The sequence below is a fragment of the Gymnoscopelus microlampas genome (assembly GCF_963454915.1).
Source record: "Gymnoscopelus microlampas genome assembly, chromosome: 6".
Classification (NCBI taxonomy): domain Eukaryota; kingdom Metazoa; phylum Chordata; class Actinopteri; order Myctophiformes; family Myctophidae; genus Gymnoscopelus; species Gymnoscopelus microlampas.
Window position 1 is genome coordinate 37,320,869 of NC_139943.1, and position 24,791 is coordinate 37,345,659.

General features: G+C 41.3%; 1 protein-coding gene across 1 annotated transcript in view; it reads left to right on the forward strand.

Annotated features, from left to right (window-relative positions):
- The window catches only part of LOC311047594 (inositol 1,4,5-trisphosphate-gated calcium channel ITPR2-like), a 93,771-nt gene extending 76,372 nt beyond the window's left edge, over window positions 1-17,399 (forward strand). The window contains exons 53-58 of the mRNA XM_084060356.1: window positions 406-492; window positions 1,487-1,608; window positions 2,113-2,278; window positions 2,478-2,638; window positions 11,905-12,063; window positions 13,650-17,399. Of these exons, the coding sequence (XP_083916482.1) occupies window positions 406-492; window positions 1,487-1,608; window positions 2,113-2,278; window positions 2,478-2,638; window positions 11,905-12,063; window positions 13,650-13,739 (785 nt within the window). The 3' untranslated portion in view covers window positions 13,740-17,399. The remainder of the gene's footprint in view (window positions 1-405; window positions 493-1,486; window positions 1,609-2,112; window positions 2,279-2,477; window positions 2,639-11,904; window positions 12,064-13,649) is intronic.
- Window positions 17,400-24,791: the final 7,392 nt, after the last annotated feature.

Here is a 24,791-nt window from a genome sequence, read left to right on the forward strand (position 1 = left end):
GATGGATGTGTCCGATATTTAATATACCATCCTACTTGGCTAACATTGGCTTCCAAAGTTTGCTGGATAGGTCAGTTTTTAACAAAATTCCTCAAATCATGAACGCAGTATGCGATTTCTGTGAAATTTTGCACACACATTCCCACTAGGCCGAGGAAGAAATGGCACCCTTTTCACATTGGCCTATTATAGCGCCACCAGGAGGTCATAATAACCTACCTGACCTGGCGGAGACTTGTGCTCCGAGGAGCACTTTTTCTAGAGTTATCTGATTTGATTAGAGTTGATGTAAAGGGTTTGCTGCTACTCACAGCTAGTTGTCACATGTCACACGTGGGCCATTCTTTGTTATAATGACAGTTCTCTGTGTCATTAAGTCACTCACGTTCGTGCTTCTCGTTCCAGGTCCAAAGGATTTTTTAAGTAATAGAGTGGTTGGTGAGGCATGTGTGAGAGACAGATGCCCTGATCCCTCATCCAGCTCTGCTGTTGGTAAGTGTTTACTGAAAACAACAGAAAGTTCACTGAAATTTGATTCTAAGCTTTATTATAAATGTTTTCCTTTTTTTTGTGATCCTGTCTGTCAGTTCCGGGTAACTGGTGTTATTTTCAGTCTCATTGTCACACATATCAGATCTAGTGTGACAGTATGTTGTATACATTGCATGCATTTGTGCATGGAAGATGAGATGACATAAACTTTATATATCCCAGAGGGAAAACAGGGTTAAAGACATGTCAGGCATGAGACCTTTGCTGTCGGCAGCTCCTTAAAGGTTACACCCGCACACACCCACATTCACACTCACACACTCTCTCACACACACACGCACACACACACACGCACACACGCACACACTCACACAGCACAGCATGATGGTCCTGGAGGGGTGAGTCATGCCTGTCTTTGTTCTCCTGCCCTGTGTACGTCTGTGGATCACCTGTACTGCAGGGGCACGCACGTGACCTCACCCACACTCTCTCTCTCTCTCTTCATACACAGTAAATGTAGTGTTAACTCATTGACTGCCAGATGTTAAACCATCGTCTACCGTCCCCTTGCCAGCCAAAACGGCGATTTTACTGTACCTTTGAAAAACCATGGAATATTCTCTATGACCGCTGTCCTCACGGAGATTGGCTCATAACACGCACAGGGGTCCGGTAGAATCGAGGGGGAAAAAATGTCCGCCATTCCAAAGCTATGGCTGTTTGAATGTGGCTTGTTTTTTGACAAACACTTAGAAGACAACAGAAATCCGAGAAAATGTGACTTTTGTGAATCCTATAACATGAAAGGAGACGATCTTTTTTTTTGTTGTGATCACGTGATTTCTCGGTGTACTCTTCTTCGTGGTGCTTGGATCATTCACAGGCTTCACAGGAGGCTTCTCTATAACTTATTTTGCTGTGTGTGTGTGTGTGTGTGTGTGTGTGTGTGTGTGTGTGTGTGTGTGTGTGCGTGTGCGTGTGTGTCCTGTGATAGCCGAGGATGACGGGATGGAGAGGGTGTGTGACACGCTGCTCATGTGCATTATAACGGTACTGAACCAGGGACTGAGGAATGGAGGAGGCGTGGGGGACATTCTCAGGAGGCCCTCTAAAGAGGTCAGGAAACCACATGACTGAATGATGCCATCAAATATCATTGTAGGGTAACATACATTTGACATCTGGGAATATCACCAAATGTCTAATATCTGTACACTTGGTAATTCTCCAGTTGCACTATATTCAAGTCTTGTATTATGTCCATGCATTTGCACTTGCAAATTAATCATTTAATGTGTGTTGCTGCATCATTTTTGTCAAAGCAAATTCCTTGAAATCATGGAAATGACATATTCTAGATCTATTAAAGGCCTATGATTGACAACAACATGCGTTTATAAACGTGACAGTATACTCCACTCACCAGTTTGTGTCACCCTGATAGGGTGAGACACCAAGGCACCCTGTCCAGTGCAAGTGCACTGGACACAGACAGAGATAGACACAGGGAGACTGCGACTATGACGCGCTTAAGAGAGATGCCGTGCAGTTAAATCCCATGTCTGATTAACGTCAACATACCTTATTTATATTTTACCTTTGTATGTATATACTACACAGGAGCCTCTGTTTGCTGCACGGGTGGTGTATGACCTTCTGTTCTTCTTCATCGTGATAATTATCATTCTCAACCTGATCAATGGTGTGATCATTGACAATTTTGCCGCCCTGAGGAGTGAGAAACAGAAGAAGGAAGACATCCTTAAAACCACTTGCTTCATCTGTGGTGTGTTCAACTGTGCTTTACACAATAATAATATTATAATTATTCACTTTATCAAACACACAAACTAATTTACATTAAGTGACAATATCTTTTTAGAAAAAACATTTTGATAATTAGTTTACACATGCACACACACACAACTCATCCCGCAAACTAATCCCCACAAACAAATCCCCCGTTTGCCAATGTTTCATCACAGGGCTGGAAAGAGACAAGTTTTACAACAAGACGGTGTCATTTGAGGAGCATATCAAGTCAGAACACAACATGTGGCACTACCTTAACTTCATGGTTCTGCTGAGAGTGAAGGACCCGACCGAGTACACCGGCCCTGAGAGCTACGTGGCTCAGATGATTAAGGTTAGTAGTGCTTTATTGACTTCAATGCCAGACAGCTTGGTTAAGGTACAGTAACACAAATGATACATTTTCGTATTATATGCAAGGCACATGATGGCATGTCCTAGCCAACCAATGGCATGATTCAGGACATTTCTGTGTGACGCACAAACAACTTCTGTAGGCCACAAAAGCCTGAAGGGCCTGGTGAAGTAAAATTGAAATCTATTCAGCATGCAGGTTTCATAGTGTTGGAGTTTGAGGGTGTCTGGTCTAATCTGTTTCCTCAGTCAGGAGGCGTACACAGTGCTTTAGACTAGAGAACATTGTGCCTGCTGCAGCAGATGTATGGAGAAGAAAACAAAAACAGCACCAACATTAGTTTGTGAAATTTAGTTACACCAACATTATTGTTGTGAAGCACTTTTGTGTTTATTTGTTAAGTATTTATAATGTTTCCTATTTCCATTTGGCCAAAAGAAACGTAGAACGTCAACACACTAGCACATGTACCGACCTATACAAGCAGCGAGCCTGTATAGGTCGGCTTCACCACATAGTTACTTACTATTGATAGTTCATAATTGGACAGGGAGGCCCTGAAGTTATTACTATATCTTGTGTATTAATTGAGGAACATTTGGACCCCACAGCATTGATTAAATGTAGCTCGCACACACACACACACGCACACACGCACACACGCACACACACACACACACACACACACACACACACACACACACACACACACGTATTGTTTATTTATTTATTTTTCGTTTTTTGTTTTTTTTTGCCAATGTTTAGATGTATTTGAGCATTTAAATGCTTTGTTGGATTTTTTTTTTCTACTTTGATAAAACTCAAGCAGGGGTAGAACTCTGTCCACCTGGCTGAGCTGAGCTGTACTCTCGTTAGCATATTAATGAACGTACAGTACAGTATGAAGACATGCCTTGCATGTTTTAATAAGTAGCTGTGAGACACAACCGCTTCACCCGATATGGGGAGTTTTTGTAAGGGAAATCTAACGTTTGAGTAACGCATTTAAACCCAGATTATTGCTGTAATGTCAACACTTCAATAATTACAGTATAATTATTCCCAGCATTTTATTACTGATTTTAGCATCCTTCTACTAATTCACCACATCTCTGTTTGTCTGTCTGTCACTCTTTCACACAACCTGGAAAAGGTCCAACCAAAATGGTCTCAAACCTGCAGCGAGTGTCTCATATGACCCCGAGGTGTGCCCCATTGAATGGAAGTTCGGATGGACCAATGGTTTCCGAGAACCGAAAAAAACACGATTATCTTTCGGAATATCGTTCGTGTCGTCGGATTATATAATTGGCTGAGCTCCGCAACCTGTTTGTGTCATGAAGGCAATATAAGAGAAAATGAGACAGTTGAGAACGTGAGATGTCAAGACGTAATGTCCTGGAGCGACGACGCGAAGCAAAACGCCATGCACCTGAGATTGAGTCCACACCTCAATATGTCAAAACGGCAATTATAACAACTACATCTACATCATGTACAACTATATCATGTACAAATGTACCATGTACAAAAAGAAAGAAGTATTCCTAAATCGCACCATTCCCAACTCACATAGCGCCCAAGTAGGCTGGCGCAGAATAGGCTGGCGTCCAAAGGGCGCCGGTCTAGTATGCATAATTCAAATAACTTTTGGTGAGCCTTCCTAGTCAGCATGCAGGTTCCATAGTGTTGAAGTTTGAGGGTGTCTGGTCTTAATCTGTTTCCTCAGTCAGGAGGCGTACACAGTGCATTAGAGAACATCCTGCCTCTGCACCAGACGCGCGTGGAGAGAGAAAAAAACAGCCCAAAATGAGACTGTGAGCATCTAGCCCTCTGCCCGGCATCCCAATTTATTCTCCATATCCCTTGTTGGTGGATGGAGATGTGTCGCTGCTCAGGTAACACATGTGCTCTGGCAAACTCATCACGTGCTGGGAGGCAATGCAGCTAAATAGAACCCATACTTAACAAGCTTGACTTTACCCACTGTAGTCAAGCCCGCTGTATGATAATCATTGCAGTGTCTCATACATGAGACAGGTGAGATGTAAGGTGAAGAAGGGAAGGTGCTGCCGTGAGGTTAATGTATTCACGCAGGGCTTTTTCTGATTATCATTTAGCCTCAATGGAGATCATATTGGTTACATAACTGTGCATAATTTGCATAACAATGAGGTGACAGGCATCATGTAATATGCATCAGCAGTGACTTTGAACAGTTTTTCTCTCAGCTGCCAGGCCAAGGTAATGGTGCATCATGATGTAATGATGAGTCAGGATTTTGCATGTACACAAGCAGGAGATTACAGTTGAACTTTTTCCAAAACAAAGGATATCCAAATGGCCTCTCAATGTTTAAAACAGCACTTTGTTGTGTGATACCGTGGAAAATATGTCTGCTTTGGAATGATTCCATGGCAGTTCAGTTCCGCATCAGAGTGATCCATTTGGTGTCTACAGTACCATGCAGCGGAGCGCAGAGTAGAGAGTAGGTTGTGGGAGAGGGATGGATGGTACACTGGTGCAGGGTTATTATAGTTAAAACTAAATGACCAAAACTAGAGTTGGAAAAAACATTTTAGTTAACTGGAAAAAAAGAAAAAAAAACTAGGCTTTACAAAAAAGTTGATCTAACTGAAACTGTATTGTGTGTTTACAAAACTAACTAAATGTAACAAAAATCATAGATAAAATGTCCTTAGTTTTAGTCTTTGTCAATATGTCATACATAAGCCTAGTATTTTGGGTGGATATGAAATCTTCCAATATTTCTCTTAAAAAATTGTGAAAATTGCACATGACATGGTTTATGTTTATGTACGATATATTGAAAGGCCGAAGCTATGAATAGACACTGATATGTATTAATGTTAGTATCGTTCCTTTAAGAACTTAAATCCTATATACATGGTATAGTGGACTGGGTCTCCCATGGCTCTATAATAGATCTGCTAGTATTCCCCTCTACATCAAATCTCTTGTTGTGCTTGTAGATCTCGAAAATAGGAACACTAAGGTTCATGTGGTTAACTTGTTCTAATATCCACTACAGTTGCTTACCGTGTGGCGGATTCATCATGATCAGGTCCTCCTCCTCCCCTCTCCCTGTCTGCATTGCACTGAAACCTGATGACCTTCTCAGCAACACACTCTCAGAGTGGTGTATATGTGGTTGGCTAGGACAGAGTAATGGAGCTCTAAGAAAAGAATAGGATCCCATTATATTGAGTGTACTATGTGTGCATGTGAGCCTGGATGTGGTCGCAGTGATTGTGTGTGGCAATGAAAAATGATGACCAGCTAGCAGGTACCGCAGCAACCACAACTACTGTTACATAACCCATTTCAACTGCCTAATAGAGCTAATAGCTCACCCCTGCCTGCCTGGCACGTGTCCCCACAAGTCCCCTCTCTCGCACTCTCACTCTCTCTCTCTCTCTCTCTCTCTCTCTCTCTCTCTCTCTCTCTCTCTCTCTCTCTCTCTCTCTCTCTCTCTCTCTCTCTCTCTGTCTCTCTCTCTCTCTCTGTGTGTGTGTGTGTGTGTGTGTGTGTGTGTGTGTGTGTGTGTGTGTGTGTGTGTGTGTGTGTGTGTGTGTGTGTGTGTGTGTGTGTGTCTCTCTCTCTCTCTCTCTCTCTCTCTCTCTCTCTCTCTCTCTCTCTCTGTCTCTGTCTCTGTCTCTGTGTCTCTCTCTCTCTCTCTCTCTCTCTCTCTCTCTCTCTCTCTCTCTCTCTCTCTCTCACACACTCTCTCTGTCTCTCTCTCTCTCTCTCTCTCTCTCTCTCTCTCACACACACACACACACACACACACACACACACACACACACACACACACACACACACACACACACACACACACACACACACACACACACACACACAAACAAACACATAATTATTATCACACCATGAGCCCAGTATTTCCTTGGCAACGCGACTGGGACACATTGCCAACGGAAACAGAAAAGGGTGAACAGAAAAGTGGCATCTAAGCTGGTGATCTATAGCAAGGAGCACATCCTAAAATAAGATAATGTATGATAAGGCAAGGCAGGTATATTCGTAGCACATTTCAACAACGAGACAATTCAAACTGCTTCACACAAAACATTAAGAGCAAATGAAACAATTATAAAAGGACATTTGAATACAATTAAAAATAGTTGCTAAATAGTTAAAGGTAGGGTAAGTGATTTTCTTTGGTTAGAATAAGTGTTAAATAGCTCTATATTCTGATAGTACTCATTATAGAGTGTTTGTTCAGTAAAAGGAGCGTCCTTGTCTCTCCAGCTCTTCATAAAACAGAAAATGCATTTTCATTTCAGTTTCAGTTTCATTTCCAATGTTATCCAATCAGGATAGAGAACTCAATGAGGATATAGATTAAACAAGTGAAATAATTGGAAGTGATGACACTAACAAATGAGCAAGCAAAATTGGAACTGGAACACTATAAAAATGAAGCTTAAAAATTGGTACTTTCTCCTGATTGGCTGAGATTTTGACACCTACCAGAACATGTATTTTCTGTTATTAAAGAGCTGGAGAGACATGGAGACTCCTGTTACTGAACAAACACTCTATAGCAATGATTACTATCAGAATATAGTGCTTTAACCTTTTAACAAAATACTTTTTGTTTTAACCCAAAAATATCACTTACCCTAACTTTAAGAGAATAGAAAATAAGAATAAGCTAAAAAAAAAAAAAAGATTAAAATATGAGAATAATGTTACAATGCAGCAAAATAAATGCATCAAAAACATCAATAAAAGGCAGTGGGCGAACAGAAAAGTCTTCAGCTTGGATTTAGAAGAATAGAGTTGTAGCAGACCTTTCTGGGATGTGGTGCATAGAAACTGAATGCTGCTTCTACACATTTAGTTGTGACCCTGGACAGAAAGCAGACCTGTTCCAAGCTACCTGAAATATATGGATGGTTTATAACATACATTTAGCACAACATGAGAAATATATTTTGGCCCTAAACTATTGGACAGTTTTATTTTGAAATCAATACACTTTTATTGATCCCCAACTCCTTAGGGATATTCAGTTGTCATAGCCGCATCATCAGTAAGAATGAAACACAATATATGTACTGTAGGTAGCAGTAGAGAGATAAGAATAAACATACAATACAAATTAAATAAATAAACTTCTAACACCATATATCTGCACTGGGTTTGAGTTATAAAATAAACAAATATATATAACAAATATATATTATATAAATAAATACAAGTATAACTAGAAAAAGTGCTCCTCGGAGCACAGGTCTCCGCCAGGTCAGGTAGGTTATTGTGGGCCAGCAATGTTTGGAATTCAGTCATGATAGAGGTGAGTGGAATCTGTAGAAGTTGAGGGATTAATGTTGATGAAGTTATTGCACTTGACACAATTGAACAAGTTGATTTGTGGGAGTGTAGAATATAGTTTTGTGTTTGAGTTACTGTTAATTGTATTGTTATTAATGTGAAGTGGCTTGTTATTAGTGTTATAATCAGATTTTTTTTTGGATGGAAAGCAAACCACTCCTGCAAACTTTGGATGCCAATCTTAGCCAATCAGGATGAAATATGAAAAATCGGACACATCCGTCTTGATCACATGACTGTAGAGATACTGTGTACTGATTTGCGTGATGTTTGGACAAAATATGTAGGAGTAATATAAAAAGTGTGTTTTGCGAAAATCGTCCCCCTGGTGGCGCTATAACAGGCAGAAGTAAAAGCAAAGGTGAAGCAGAGGTTCTACTCTGCCATCCATTGAGTGTGTTTCAGGTCGATCGGGCCAACGTTGCCGGCGGAGACAAATATATATTATATAAATAAATACAAGTATAAATATACAGTCTATCACCAGTGTTGAGCACAAATCATACGGTGCATTACACTATCCACCAGTCAATGCTCTGTTCTTATCTAGCAGTTGGAACAATAAAACCTCGTTGGTGTTGACTTTAATAGCATGAAGTATATCCTTCTTTATGATGGAGACTGGGTGAGTGCAGCAGTCCTCTCAGGTGAACTTTGTTTATTCTTAGGGTTAAGACCATAACAGAGGTGGCAAAGCAAAGATAAAGCACAGAGTACTGAGCACATTTCTCCTAATAATAATCAGTTTACATGGTTTCATGCTATGCTGAATAACTTGCAGTGTGTGCGAGTGTGCGTGCGTGCGTGCGTGCGCGTGTGTGCGTGCGTGTTTTCCTGCGTCTTTTACAGCATTATATCTTTATTATATCACTCTAGTTGTTCATTACAAGTTTAGAAGTTACCTGAAGTCACCTGGAGGATGGAACTATACTGTTAACCACTTATGTTTCAATATGTTCCAAAAAGCACACGACGCATCACACCGTGACACATGATCTTGCAGATCTGCTATTTTTAGAATTCTTTAAAAATATTTCAAAATCTTTGAAACCTCTCTTTACTTTTTTTTCCAAAAGTGGGGGCCATTGGATTGCATTGCTTTGCGGGGGTTTACAGAAACACATTTTCTGCACAGCCAATTTCTCATTTCAGATGCTTCCTATACAGGGTACAGGAAGGAAAGTGATCGCCAATGAAATGTTTGCTCTACTATCTCGGGAAATACAATGCAATAGCATCATACTGTAGGTCTTCTTTAATCTTCTCACTTAAAACCAGAAAAAAAGAAAAGTGTTGAATATTTGATTTAAAATTGGTGTCTGGACAGAATGTCTCAGTACAGTGACAGGCACATGAGTGTCTGTATAATCATGCTCACTGAGGTGTTCAAATGGTTCAGTGAAGCGTACAGTTGTACTGTACTGTACTGCAGTGGTCAATAGAGACAGGGTGGGCTAGTTTTCTTCAGATTACTTTCAGTCACCCATATCACTTTAGTCTGATGAAGAAAATTCAGCATTCGGTTGCATAAGTGAGTATATTATGTTCAAAGGGTACATTATATTAATCCTTATTAATGTCTCTTAGCTCTCTTTATTAAGTCCCTGTGTATGGCGAATCCATTCGTCACAGCTGGCTGTGTAAAATGGGGATCTGTAAGCCGTTACTTTTGCTGTGCTGATGCATCTTTGTCTTTGAGTGCACAGTGCCTATGCTGTTCTCTGGGTAGCATGAGGCATGGAAGCTATTGTCTTGAAATTCTATTGGCTCCCATGAGGCCTGTCGTCTGACAGCCCATCATTTTTCAGGCAAGCTCTTTTTTTAGAAGGATTCAATTCATACGGAGAAGCTCCGCTCAGTCTCATGCAGCTACTCTGTTGGTCACTATGTCTGCTTGTCTGTTTATGTCACTGTCGTTGTCACTTTACCTGCCACACAAGGCCCTGTTCTCTCTCTATATATTTTCCTGTTGTGTTTGTTTTCATGACACCCGGCGTGACCTTAAAGCACCTGCAGTCCACAAACCTCAGTTCCTGTAAACTTTACAGTGTAAAGTGTCAATTATTGATATATATAAGTGTGTGTGTGTGTGTGTGTGTGTGTGTGTGTGTGTGTGTGTGTGTGTGTGTGTGTGTGTGTGTGTGTGGGCATATTGGTGTTTCTCTTGTTTTTACCATTGCTATAAACTATATAAATGTGCTTCAACCATTTTGGAAGAGAAAACATCATTTTCAGTCCCTCTCCATACATTTTACATGGGAGCCAAGTTGGACATGAACTACAGTAGGAGTCCTGTGATCTGTTATGTGGATAATAGTCTCGCGTAGCCAGACCCCACAGAAAATGAAAAACAGCGACCTCTGCTTTTCTGATATTCTGTGGAGTCTGGCCGGAGTATAATGTTAGACTAGAGCGCAGGGAAACACCGGTTTCATGGCTGCCTCTAGCGCATCACTTCCGGTTGGTGCGACTACATTTTCATTCCCACTAACAATATTTCTACACGGAACACTAACACCACTTCTCCCAGAGAACATGGAGGGTTTTGGTTATAAGCCCACTTGTTTCTATGATGAAAGAGTAATTTAAAATGTGAATATCTTTCCGTGGTTTTGTCCGCTCCGAGGACGCTATTGTTAAATTAGTTTCGGCTAGTTTCGAGGGGGGGAGGGTGGACGGACCCGTGAATCCCGCCCACTACATTTGATTGGGTAAAGCGCGGCCTCCTTCCTGATCTGAAGGCACGCCCACTTGTTGCCATTGCGCACACGTTATGACGAATCGCTCCGACAGATTCCACCGCAGGTCAGAATCTGTTCTTGAGAGATTATGTGGATAATGCTGATAATGTTGATAAGCACATGGACTAGTGCGCTATAAGCAGTGGTTCTCAAACTTTTCCATGTCATGGACCCCCAAATTAATATGCATTTGGCCGCTGACCGCCTGACCCACATCGGAAAATATTTTGTGGCACTATCAAATCATCAGTGTTAATTTAACTCTGGTGTGTGTCAAAATGGACCCAACACTGAGGATTGCTGTAGTCTGCTCTTATGTAAGCGGAGTACCTCACTCCTCCTACTATACCTAGTGTGCCGGTGCCAGTCATATCCCACACTCTGTGCACCCTTTTTTATCGTTGGAACTGGCAAAAAAGGGTTATTACATAATATCAGCTGATGGCGATCCGTCTCGCTGAAACATCTCTCACGCTCAAACGTGCACTCTCGCACTCTGCTGTACCTCTATACTGTATATACATACCGCTGCACACGTACCCACAGATGTGCAAACACAGACACATCAGCACACTTTAAGTCTGTTACATAATGTAATAGCTTGATGCTGCTCGCTGTCTGTGTTTTCTCGTGGGAATGCTTTGCATGCCTGGCTCTGTCTCCACTGCAGTTGTTTACACTGGGAAAAATAAAACTCATTATGAACAGAATATGCACACGCACGCCCATACACACTCTAGAAAGTTTTGTTGTTGGTATGTGACAGTGACTCATTCCTACATCAGCAATGTGTTTGTGGAGTGGGTGAGAAATTGAAGTGCCTGTTGTGGCTCACATTAGTGTATAACTGCTATCTGTACTATCCAGGAGACTGCGGTCCTGGTGTGAAATTTTCACACCGCCATTTACGGAACATCGTCCAGTTCCCATAGAACTGTCCGTCTCCAGCCATTTATGTTTATTTATTTATTTTTTAATTCCAGTGATTCCATAATATTTACGTAAATCTTTTTTTCTGTACATAACGTAACACAGCATCTGTCCTTCAGCCCACTGTCTCCACCTCCATTTTCCACTTTGTCTTTCTCTCATACTGGTCTCTCCCTGTGTCTCCTCTCCTCCCAGGAGAAGAACTTGGACTGGTTCCCCCGCATGAGAGCCATGTCTCTGGTGAGCAGCGAAGGGGACTGTGAGCAGAACGAGATGCGCTCTCTGCAGGAGAAACTGGAAAGCACCGTCACTGTGGCCCTGCTCTCTGGCCAGCTGGCTGAACTTAAGGAGCAGGTGAGGTCATGCTTCATCACTGACTTTCAGTAGAAAGGTCTCAATTTAGTCGCAGCCCGCAATCAAATCCAAATAAACAGACCCCTCTAAAAGGAACAGAGAAACAAAAAAAGAAAAACAGTGAATTGATCTGTTTTTCACAATGCCACATTATCATCTCAAGAAATAGAGCCCGCACTCCAACTCCAATGGAAAAGATCAACATCATTGGTAGTCCATGTCATGACCACATTTTGATCCTCTAGGGATCTTCTTCAGGTAATTTATTGTCATCGATTTGTTAAACTGCCATATAGCATTTGACTTCAACTAGAGTCTTGGTAGTTTTCGCCAAACCCACCTGTGCTGCCACTCAGTAGGCCTGTCTTTCCTCCTTGCTGTCTTTGAGAACTCAGACTAAGAAAGAAAAACACCCAAAATGTCAGGTTACATGAAAGGGCTCACAGCAGACCATACCTTAACCCTCCCACGTATGTGCCTGACAGTCTACTAACTATGGGCTCTGAATGAGGCGGGAGGGCCCCTGGCTGTTTTGGCAGACTGGCTGCTCTGCAGCAGTGTGACTGATCAGTCCCATCACCTACCTCCTCTGCATGTGATCCCAGTCACAGACTTCTCCTTGTTCCTCTTCCGCCACATGTGTGAAAAACAACTCTCACAGATCGAGGGAAGGATGCGGATCACACGGTCCCATAAATGTCACCAAACAACTTCCTTATGTAAAAAATAACAAGAAATAACAAATCAAACTGTGCCTTCTGTTGCTCATCACACAGTGTCTTATCACTGAGCCTTTAGTACAGGTGAACTACAATGTTTTTAATTTGGAACCCAGTAGTTTGTGTCTTGACTAGCCTGGACATCGCTGTGATTCCTTATTATGTCTAAAAGCACTATAATTGACTGATTGACCATATTCACACGATGGCCTCTTACCTCATACTCGGGGGTAGGAAACCCCTCCCCATCGGGGTGCGAAATGGCCACCATGTTAACATAATCAATGCAGTGCTGTATGTGCACATGTATGCTGGAAAATAATTCTGTAATATAATAATTGTGTCTGCACATATTCACAAATATTTACCCTGAGAGAGGAGAGTGCCGGTTGATAACAGTTAACTGTCCAAGTTCTAATACGGCTAGTTGACCAATCAAGCAGAAGTTTGATTGGCCAACCCGACCTGTTGGCTTAAATGAATGGCCGAGCTTCGCGTAAAGTTTGTGCCGCATAGCCAATATAAGTGACAGTGAATGCAATGGAACAGAAAGTGGACAAAAGCCATAATATGGAAGTATGTGATAGAATTGCAGTAATGTTGGGATGGAGGAGGAGAAGAAAGGTATTTATTTACTTTTCTTCATCAAATTCAAAGAAAAGTGGGAGAGAACAGAAAGCACAGTTTGGGAAGTTTGAGAAAGGAGGTTATCATAACATGGATGATGACCATACTGTGTTACCGCCTTCCATCGTTGAATGAATATAACTAGTTATAGTAATACAGATAGATACATATACATACCTCTCTTTCTCTCTCTCTTTCTATCACTCACTCAATCACACACACTCACTCTTTTCTCCACAGATACTAGCAGAGCTGAGGAAGAACAGGAAGAGCTTCCAGATGCCACCTCAGGCCAACATGCTTAGAGGGTCCAGCACGGAGTCTCAGTAGAAACCACACTGGGTATTTACCCAGACACAAAACCCACAATCACAGATCATTACTTTGCGAGGGGCCAGCCTATCTGCATTTTCAAAAAGTGCCTTTTCTTTAGCACAACTTTGCCTTATTTGAGAAAGCAGTGCTTTTATTGACTAGAGCTCGACCGATACCAGATTTTTGGATCAGACACTGATCATCTGACCACCAATTACCAATGCTTTGTCAAAAATGCAACAATTTGATTAAAGTTTATATTTGACAATATTGAACTTGTAGGCAAACAAATAAATACAATAACTTTTGTGAATTGTAAATTAAGTCATCTTCAATATGTGAAAATAGCATTTAACTTTAATTATATAATTAAAAATGAATTACACAAATTAACTGAACATTTTATTTAAAAAAAAAATACATTTTTTTTTAACTTCTCCATGATTACCAATACTGATGGCTGATATATCGGCCAGACCGATATGGCCTATCGGTCTGGAATCTATAATAAACTTACCTATCTCAAGGTTATGTTGTTTAGTTTTGGTTGTCTGTCACCATATAATAATGGCAGTTAAGTAAACAAATAAGATCAGGTATTTTCATCAGGTATTTTCGGTGTTGGCACATGGTCGTGCGACACAGTATTAATCAGAGAGCTAATAAATGCATATCCTTTAAATGGAAGGAAGAGAACCCAGCACTGTGCTCTCTCTGGCTCAGCCAACTAACTTCCTGTTATCCCAATGAGAGAATACAATCTGAGATTCAGGGCTCTATTAAAGACTTCTTATTGAAGACCTGGTCTTATTACTTAATTTAAGACGTGGAGGCGTGACCAATGCCATTTTGCTATTATGTGTGCGGTAATCTGCGCACTGCACCAAGGCGCTATGCGGTAAAATGGCCCTGAATTAGTCATGGGTATGTTTGGGCGTTACTTTAATCAATCCAATCAGAGTACCCGCTGCCATTCCCTTTAAGATCAGCGCAAGACGCAGTGCTATTTTCCGTGCACTAAGTGGTGAGAGCAATGCTCACATTGAAAGGACCAAAGAGACTGAAATATCTGATCTCCAAGCAGTGGTGTAATTTGCCTAGGGTTGCTGGGTTATGAGAACTCATACACGGGACTTCCACGCAAGGGGGCCCTCCAGGAGAGGATTAATTAATTAATTTAAGTTTATTAATTTATGTTTTTAATAAATAAAAATAGCCGCTCATATTACACAGTGAAGGCATCTACTATTATAATTATTTTGGTCATTTCCAATATATTATGTAGCCTATAGGATTATATCACCATAATAGTATTCATATTATTTCCGAGATGAGACGAGAAGAGCACCATTCCGCCGGTGGTAACTGGAACGCTAGCCCCATTTTTTTTTGCGGACCGAGGCCGCCGGATTAGACCCGGGGCGAGGGTGTTTTAGGACGCGCGTTCTTCTATTCCATTCCGGAATGGAGAGAGGCGCATGAAAGAAAAAGGCGGAGAACACGATCCACTTCTCAGCTAAAAACAGCTGTAAAGACCTTTATTTTATTTTATTTCATTGGATTAATGGAGGAGGAATAAACCTTTGAGATGCCACCTAGAGTGGAACTGGAACACGAGTCAGATCGGATGGATTGAAACGTGCGAGTAGGGCTGTCTGTCCATACTGTACATGCGTAATACGTGCCCTGTCCCTGTCCCGTGCTCCATGTTTCCTTTTCGCTTGATATTGTTTGATGGAGAGACAAGAAAATCATGATTCATACACCTAATAAAAATAGACCCTTCACAGATTATAGAGAACTTGACATTTTAACAATCGGATCTGAATTGAATGAGTACGGCTATAGACGAATCCACAGAGCGCTGCGGTGTCAGACTCCTGCTGCGGTGTGCATTCTGACACTCTATAGTTAAATGTGAAGCTCTTGCTGACTATATATATATCCACGCTCTGTGCGCCCAATGTTTCCATTTCGCTTGATATTGTTTGATGGAGAGACAATAAAATCATGATCCATACACCCAATGAAAATAGACCCTTCACAGATTATAGAGAACTTTAAATTTTAAAAATCAGATCTGAATTGACTGAGTACGGCTATAGTTAAATGTGAAGCTAAACGACTATATATATATATCCACACGCTCTGTGCGCCCGATGTTTTCTTTTCGCTTGATATTGTTTGATGGAGAGACAATAAAATCATGATCCATACACCTAATGAAAATAGAGACTTCACAGATTATAGAGAACTTTAAATTATAACGGTTCAGAATTGAATGAGCACGGATTAGTTAAACTGCCGGCTTACAACCAAACATTTCTTTTTGCACTTGAAACGTGGTCTGACCACGTCTTAGCGGTATGCGGTGAATATGTTTAAGTCAAGGTGCATAATAGCAGATACCGCATTGCGCCCTTAATTAACATATGAACACTCCCCCATGCGTAAAATATGCTGGCGAGTCTTATTACTTAAGTGTTTGCGTTCAGCGCAACTTGCATAATAAGGATTGCACATAAGATGGTGGGGTTATAATTATCACCTAAGACGTGGATTTAAGACTTGCATAATAGGGCCCTCAGAGGTCTAATGTAATTGAGGGAATCTGGCGTAACTTGATTGACTTTGTACTGCATCTACTGTAGATGATTGAGGAGTCACGGGAAGACAAAATGCTGTTGCATTCCAGTCCATTTTTAAATTAGTAATGTATGCATTTTAATATTTTTTTTTATATATGTATACAGTCTATTTTTCTGGAGCAGTTATTGTGACCTTTAATACTTTGCATACTGATTATCTTTGTATTTATTTCTGTATGTCTTTGTATTTTCTTGTTTGCTAATGTGGCTTAATGTTACTTAACAGCCACATGAAGACAATTACAAATTGAGGATACTATCACCTTAAAGGTAGGATAGGTGATGTGTTTTGCTATAGAGTGTCTTCTCTCTCCTGGTTGGATGAAATTGGTATCCCGACCTGAAAATGTATTTTAACAAAAACATTTAACTTTAAATACCCTACCTTTAAGAATATATGAAGGATTAAAAAAATGTCTCAGCTGGATTTGGAAAATCTTGGATGCATTAATCTTCAGTAGACATGGTGTCTCCCTAAAAATCAATGAGACAGCTGTTGTTGATTCAGAACACTGATGCTCGAGTCCTTACTAATTCTGAGGAAGTAGATCATATCACTCCAGTTCTTAGATCTTTACACTGGATTCCTTTCCCAAATTATGTTGTTGGTCTATAAAGCACTGAATGGTTTCAGGCCAAAATACTGTACATCTCTGATCTTGTGCTACACCATTAAATGTCCAGGCCTCTCAGCTTGTCTGGGACATGTCTACTTTCTGAACCCAGAGTCAAAACTAAACATAGTGAAGTAGCGTTCAGCTTTTACGCATCACATATATCTGGGACAAACTCACAGAAAACTGAAGGTCTGCTACAAATCTCTTTTTTTCCTCTCTTTTCTTTTCTTTTCTTTTCTTATCAAAGCTGAATACATATCTGTTTGACGCTGCCTTTTACTGAGGTTTTTGTCCTGCATTGTAATTGTTTTCTCTTTTTTCAATGAAATTGTATTCTCTAATGTTTTGTGATAAGCATTTTGAATTGCCTTGTTGAAATGTGCTATGCAAATAAAGTTGCTTTGCTTTGACTTTGATTGATTGATTGATTGATTGATTTGATTGGACATGACATGACACTGACATGATACTGATAATGTCAGTTATGGTCAGTATCATGATCAGTATCAGGGTCTGACATCCCTGTGGCAGAGCTGGTAACATTCTACATGCTACCAGGCCAAGGAAGAAATGCCACCCTACATTTTTCAAGTCAGCCTCATGGTGGCCCTGTAACAGGCAGATTCACGTTTTGGCTTATACAGTTCAACAGTTATAAGTAGTGGGGATGTGCGTACAAAGTTTCACAGAAATCGGAGGCTGCGTTCATGACTATTTACCAATGGACAGAATGCCCCCGTCCCCCTAGTTAAAAATCACTAAAATCACTATAACGATAGAAAGGAATACATGTTTTTTTCATCTTTTAATTATTATCATTACAAACTAATAAAATAACCCTTGTTGTAAAAAAACAAAGTTGTCCTTTAATGTTAAATCTGATATTTGTAAATTGATGAGATGTTTTCTAATTTATATAAGTGACACAATTAGGGGGCACTGGCACAAAAAAGGTTGAGAAACACTAGCTTAGGCCATGCCCCTAATTTTTGTCCTTAAAGCCTACTCAGTGAGTTATCTCTTGTGAATGATTTGCCAGACATGACAGACATGTGCCAGTGTTGTGTGAGTATGCCGCAGAGGTGCAGAGAAAGGTGAAGTTAAGGTAAATGGATTTAATCAAATTCTTGGTAGTCCACAGTGAGTCATGTGATGATCCCAGTGCTGACTGTGTCTGTATCAGAGGGTGAGACCAGGTCATCCCCACAGTTCAGTTATTGGTTGTGCCTGATTTGTCAGGGTGGTACGTTCATCCGTTCCTGATTGGTCCAGTTTAACTCTCCCTCTGTTTTGAAACTGCTGCGAGGGGAGAAGGGAATGTCAGTTGATTGTCAGCTGTGTTCACCTGTGTCTGGTTATTATATATTATATTATATCTCTGCTGCCTGGCATAAACCAGCCAGAATGTGGAGGTAGGAGGTTTTGTTCATCATTGATAAGAACAGCTAAATGGACCTCCAAGCTCACAATTAGGTTGGAGGTCAAAAGGGGGCCTGCAAAACCAGCCCACTCCACCCCCCTTTGAAGGAGTTAGCTGGTTTAGCAGAACGTTTGAGGATCCAATGGAGTTAGCTGGTGTTGTCAGAAGCGCTTTTTAATACATTTCATTGGTTCAATATTTTTTTTTACCAACACACAGACGTAAAGGGTGTTCAATAGCACTGATTAATGGAAAACTAGAAAAAGTGCTCCTCGGAGCAAAGGTCTCCGCCAGGTCGGGTAGGTTATTGTGGGCCAGCAATGTTTGGAATTCGCTAACCAGGATGGAATATGAAAAATCGGACAGAACCATCTTGATCCCTTGACTACATGACTCACATCACATGACTATAGACATCATGTGTACCGATTTGCGTGAAATTTGCATAAAATCTGAAGGCTTAATATCAAAAAGATTGTTTTACATAAGTCGGCCTCCTGGTGATGCTATAAAAGGCAAATGTGAAAAATGCAGGGCAAAGGTTTTTTCTTGGCCTCTAGAGTGTGCATACAAAGTTTTACACAGATCGGTGAAGTTATAGGTAAGAACACGAATCGGCCTGCTATAGCGCCACCATGAGGCTGATTTGAAACATTTCAAGAGGCATTTCTTTCTCAGCCTAGTGGGAATGGGTGTGGAAAATGTCACGGAAATTGCAAGCTTTGTTCATGATTTGAGAATAATTCCTTTTGGAGTTAGGAGAGATTGAAGTTATACTTAACGTTTAACCACTTGAACCCCAGCATTCCTATTCTGGGGTGGAAATTAGCCAAACATAACTGATCTACAAGCTCACAACGTGTCGCAAGGTCCGTTTTACTAATTCAATCCAGAGGGTCTAAGTGGTTAAACTGAAGTGATATTGATGAATTCAAAATATTAGTATCCTGCTGTGGCACCCCTGGACTTGTGTCACGGCACCCTAGGGTGCCACCGTCTGCCACGGGGCACTTTGAGAAACCCTGCCCTGGAAGGTAGTTAGTTATTGCTCCACACTCCCTAGGAGCAGGGAGAGAGGGGCGGGCTTTTTAAGTCCTCCAATTGTCGGGCTCCCCCCCCCCTTCACACACACACACACACACACACACACACACACACACACACAGTCTCTGCAATGTTTTGGAAGTAAAAGATCAAAATAAACAACTCATAATATAACGTTACTCCAGATGAACGTTGAGTAGAGTTGTCAGTGTTTACCAGAGTGGTGAAAGCTGCAAAGACACACGTGTGACAAGACTGTTTCTCCATCTGACCAACCTGAGGTGAGTTTCTGCAGGTGACTTAGCTTAGCTAATTAGCTGCTTTACTGCTTAGCATTAAAGGAATTGATGGAATTGTGTGTAATTTCACTTTTATTTTACTTGGTAAAGCAACAACTAGTCAGGATGCAGCATTGTTGTGTTGTGTGATGTGATGTGATGTGATGTGATGTGATGTGATGTGATGTGATGTGATGTGATGTGAAGTGAATATGTTATATTGTTGAGCTGTGTTTGATTGTGATGCTAAGACAGGCTACAGTATGCAGGCCTAGTCAGTGGTGTTGTAAACCAGGGGTTCTCAACCTTTTCAGGCCGCGACCCCCAAAATAATGATATTATTTCCCGCGACCCCCCGCGTGCACGCGCGCGGTCCCGTTCGCGCGCGCGAAGGTTATTTAATTATAATAGGTTATTTGATAATTGCTTATTATCAAAACATTTTTGCAAAAAGTGGGTAAATTCAGTACATTAACTGATAAAACATGAATTAATGATAACATAAAAAAATATTTTGTTAAAAAAAAAGTTTTTTTTTTTTTTTTTTTTTTTCAAATTCACCAAAAAATCTGGTGACCCCCCCAAATTATTTGGCGACCCCCCTGGGGGTCGCGACCCCCAGGTTGAGAACCACTGTTGTAAACTAAAGTAGTACAGAAGTACATGTACTCAAGTACTATACAATTTTGAGGAGCTTTTACTTCACTGGAGTATTTTAAAATACTTTTACTTCTCCACTACATTCCAGAGACAAATATTTTACTTCTATTCCACTACAATTATTTGAAAACTTTAGTTACTAGTTACTTTGTAGATTTGGATTATTAATACAAAACATACCACTTCAGCCCTATAGCCTATATAGTTTGTCTATTTGAAAATAGCCGATCTACAAGATCACAACGTGTCACATCGTAACACGTTGTGCATAATGAGTACTTTTACTTTTGGCACTTTAAGTATATTTTGATGCCAATACTTTTGTACTTTTACTCAAGTACATTTTGAATACCAGACTTGTACTTGTAATAGAGTATTTCTAAACTGTTGTTGGTACTTTTACTCAAGTAAAGAATTTGAGTACTTTTTACACCACTGCTCCTAGGCTAGTAAACCACTTTACACATTCACCAGGATTCTGGATGGCTTGGTTCCAGGCTTAACATAATTTATAAAAAATATTTCGGAAATCTAAAATGAATTGGTTTGACACCACAACATGGGCGCCACTGCTATGCCCTGTATAAGTGTATACAGGGTATTTGCACATTCTAAAGTTACAATTTAATGACTTTAATACTAAATTGGCCAAATGGTCAAATATTATGTAAGAAAGAGGCAAACATTGTGATATTGGCAGATCTACAAGCTCATGTATACGTATACTAGGCTGTGTATGCTGTGACAGGATACAGTATACGTATACTAGGCTGTATGTTGTGACAGGATACAGTATACGTTTACTAGACTGTATGTTGTGACAGGATACAGTATACATATGTGGCTCTCGGTTACTTGAATGAATCTTTCTTTCTTTCTTTCAGATACTCAAGGCTGGCAGAGGTGTTGCAGGGGACACACCCCCCTCTTCATTATAAGCCTGGACTATAGACCAATTATTTGTTTACTAACATTGAGCCTGGACGCACAGGTGATTGTTTCACGCAATCAATTCCCAACCTGTTTCGGGGTGCACTGGTTTCAGCACACCCCAACCCCCTCTTGTGTGTGTTGGCTAGTGAGACGCGTCCTAACGAGACCTGATATAATGGGTTTCGTTGCGCGCATACTGGCTGCACGCAGCCAGTATGACGTCGTCTGTTAAGGGGTCTATGCATTAAGACATCAGTGGAGGAGGGGAGCAATAACTGGGCTTCACTACTACAACTAGGAGGTCTAGATGGCTCCCTGATGTAGTCTTTTACATTTTTATAAACACACACACACACACACACACACACACACACACACACACACACACACACACACACACACACACACACACACACACACACACACACACACACACACACATACAGTAAATATGACGATACAGATGACATCTGCATCGTCAATGCCCAGAAGACTGAAGTTCTCACCTGCAGTGTAACAACCTCCCAGACCATCCACTTCTAATGAAGTACTTGTGAAACTAACCAGATGTATGGAGGATGGAGATGGCGGGAGTCGCCGCTGGAAGGCTCATCCAAGGATGCCCTGCCCTAGAGAACGAGATCTGGAGATCTCTCTCTATCCATGGGTTTGTCTGCATGGGGGATTTCTCCAAAGACTTGGTCCGCACAGTCGAACGGCCGAAGACCTCGTCCTTCTCAGGGTTTCCCCTGAAGATGGCTGATGAAGACGGCTCAAAGTAGGAACCTCTCTAGGACAGTCACGATTATGACATTTTACTTGACGATTAATTGTCGCTCAAATAATTGCGATTAACGATTTAAATGTGTATCTGTCGTGCTCTGTCGATCATGTAATAATTGTGACATGCCTAATTTTTCCTTTTCCTTTGCTGGATGCTGCTGCAGTTTGTTGTATGCTGTTTGTGTCATGTGCTGATGTGGTTCAAGATGTAGCTCTGTTGGGGCCCGGTGTGGCAGTGAAACATGTTCAGTGACTGTTTGTTTGTGGCTCTGGAATTGAAGGCTGATTGGCTGTGTTGTGGCTGTGTGTGTGCGTGTGTGTGACAGAGAAAATTTGCATTAAATACTTTTTAGACATAGGCCTCTGTAAATCCGGGCCTGGACCTGGTCATTTGAAAGGTCACTTTTTGGTAGGTACCAAAAGGTCAAGGGGACTGTGTAAATCCGGGCCTGGACTTGGTCATTTGACCTTTCACACTAGTCACTGCAGCTACATTCATCAAGACATCAAGACAATCTACTTTTTCATTTAAAAGTTTAATAGACCAATTTTTTGTTTACAAACATTGAGACTGGACGCACAGGTGACTGTTTCATGTAATCAATTCCTAACAGATCCCCAAACCTGCTCTTTTGGGGTGCGCTGGTTTCACTTCATTCAACCTCCTCTTGTGTGTTGGCTAGTGGGGTGCGCCCCAGCGAGACATATACTTCATCGCACAACGGTATTGTGCGGCGAGAACAGCTGACATACAAGCTCACAACTGCGTCGCGGATGTCTGGTCTGCTATTCTCGGCTGTTCTCTGCGCGCGGGACGGAGCATAAATTAGGCTCAGCTGCGCGAGCCAAGCAGGTTCTGGTGCCATGATCATAGAGCGCTCCCTCCGTTCTTATGACAGCCACTGGAGGTGGGGTTTGGGGGACAACTGCTTTGAATTGTTATTGTTTACACACAACAGAAACCAAGGATTATGTATTTCAAGAGCATGATCATATGACTATTGAGATCATGTGTACCGATTTGCGTGAAATTTGGATAAAATCTGAAGGAGTAATATCCAAAAAATAGTTTTACATAAGTCGGCCTCCTGGTGGCGCTATAAAAGGCAGATGTGAGAAATGCAGGGCAAAGGTTGTTCCTTGGCCTCTAGGGAGTGCACATACAAAATAGAGTTCTAGGTAAAAACACAAATCGGCCTGATATAGGGCCACCATGAGGATGATTACAAATAATTCAAGTGGCATTTCTTCCTCGGCCTAGTGGGAATGTCCGTGCAAAATTTCACGGAAGTTGCACGCTGTGTTCAGCGGCATTTTGTTTGAAACTGAGTACTCCTGCAAACTTTGGAAGCCATTCCTAGCCAATCAGGATAGAATATGATCTATGAACAGAAAAATCTGTTTTGTTTAATGACTATAGAGATACTGTATACCGATTTGCGTGATGTTTGGACAACATCTGTAGGAGTATGGTCAAAAAATGTGTTTTGCAAAAAGTGGCCTCCTGGTGGCCCATGTGAAAAATGTGGGGCAGAGGTTCTGAATTGGCATCCAGGGAGTGTGTGTGCACAGTTTCACTGAGATCAAGCCAACGGTGCCGGCCTGGCGGAGAAAAAATGCAAAAGCGTCAAAGTGGAGTTGGCTGATTTCTACCCGACAGCAACGATATTATATATCCCTGTGTGTATCCTCAGTTCCTTATGTACTCTGCCATTTTTTAAATGTTGTTGCGGTGTGCTGTTCTACCTCTTGTTCTCCTAATCCTTGTGCATTTGACCCTCTCAGTCTGTTCTGCATTTGTCTCGCACCCTGACAATTCTGTATCTAGTATGCCTAGAGTTAATGATCTTGGGCTAAAATGAATATTCTCTGGACTCACAATCACACATGGATGCGTGTGTTTATTCTTTGTGTGTGTGTGTGTGTGTGTGTGTGTGTGTGCACGCGCGCGCGCGCACACACACACACACACACACACACACACACACACACACACACACACACACACACACACACACACACACACACACACACACACACCATCTATATGACACTTGTACAGTGACCACCCATAAAGAGAGCAGGAGTCTGACCCAGGAAAAGACCCCCTGTTTACCAGCACTGAATTGCATAGGATCGTATTTCAGTTATGGGACAGGGGTCCCAGGGGCTCACCAACACATGTTGTATTATTGTTATCACCACCCAACCGTTCTTTATTTTCTGTTGCCAGTCAAAAAGTTCATTAATGATACGTAGAGACAAGAGGCCGGTGTACTCTGGCTTCATTATTTATGTCACCATGCTTCTAATGAGATTTGGCACTAATTGTGTTCTTTACATTGTTAAAATAAGAGAGACTGTTCTGGCAAAAATAGGAAAGCAGTTATTGTTGTTGAGTAGGCTACTAGTCATGTACGTGAACACCAGGAATGTCCTAATAAGTTATTAAGAAGATAATTGGACTTTTTTTGTCTAAACCTGTGTTTTGGTACTCCATTCATCCATCTTCATCCACTTTGGGGCGTGGAGGTATCAGATCCAACAGAATCTCACCAGACTTCCATTTCCTGGGCCACATTAGCCACTTCTAACTGGGGGATCCTCAGGAATTCCAAGGCCAGCGTGGAGATATTGCATTTAATTAAATAGCTGAATTAATGAAAGTTCATATTTGTTTCTAA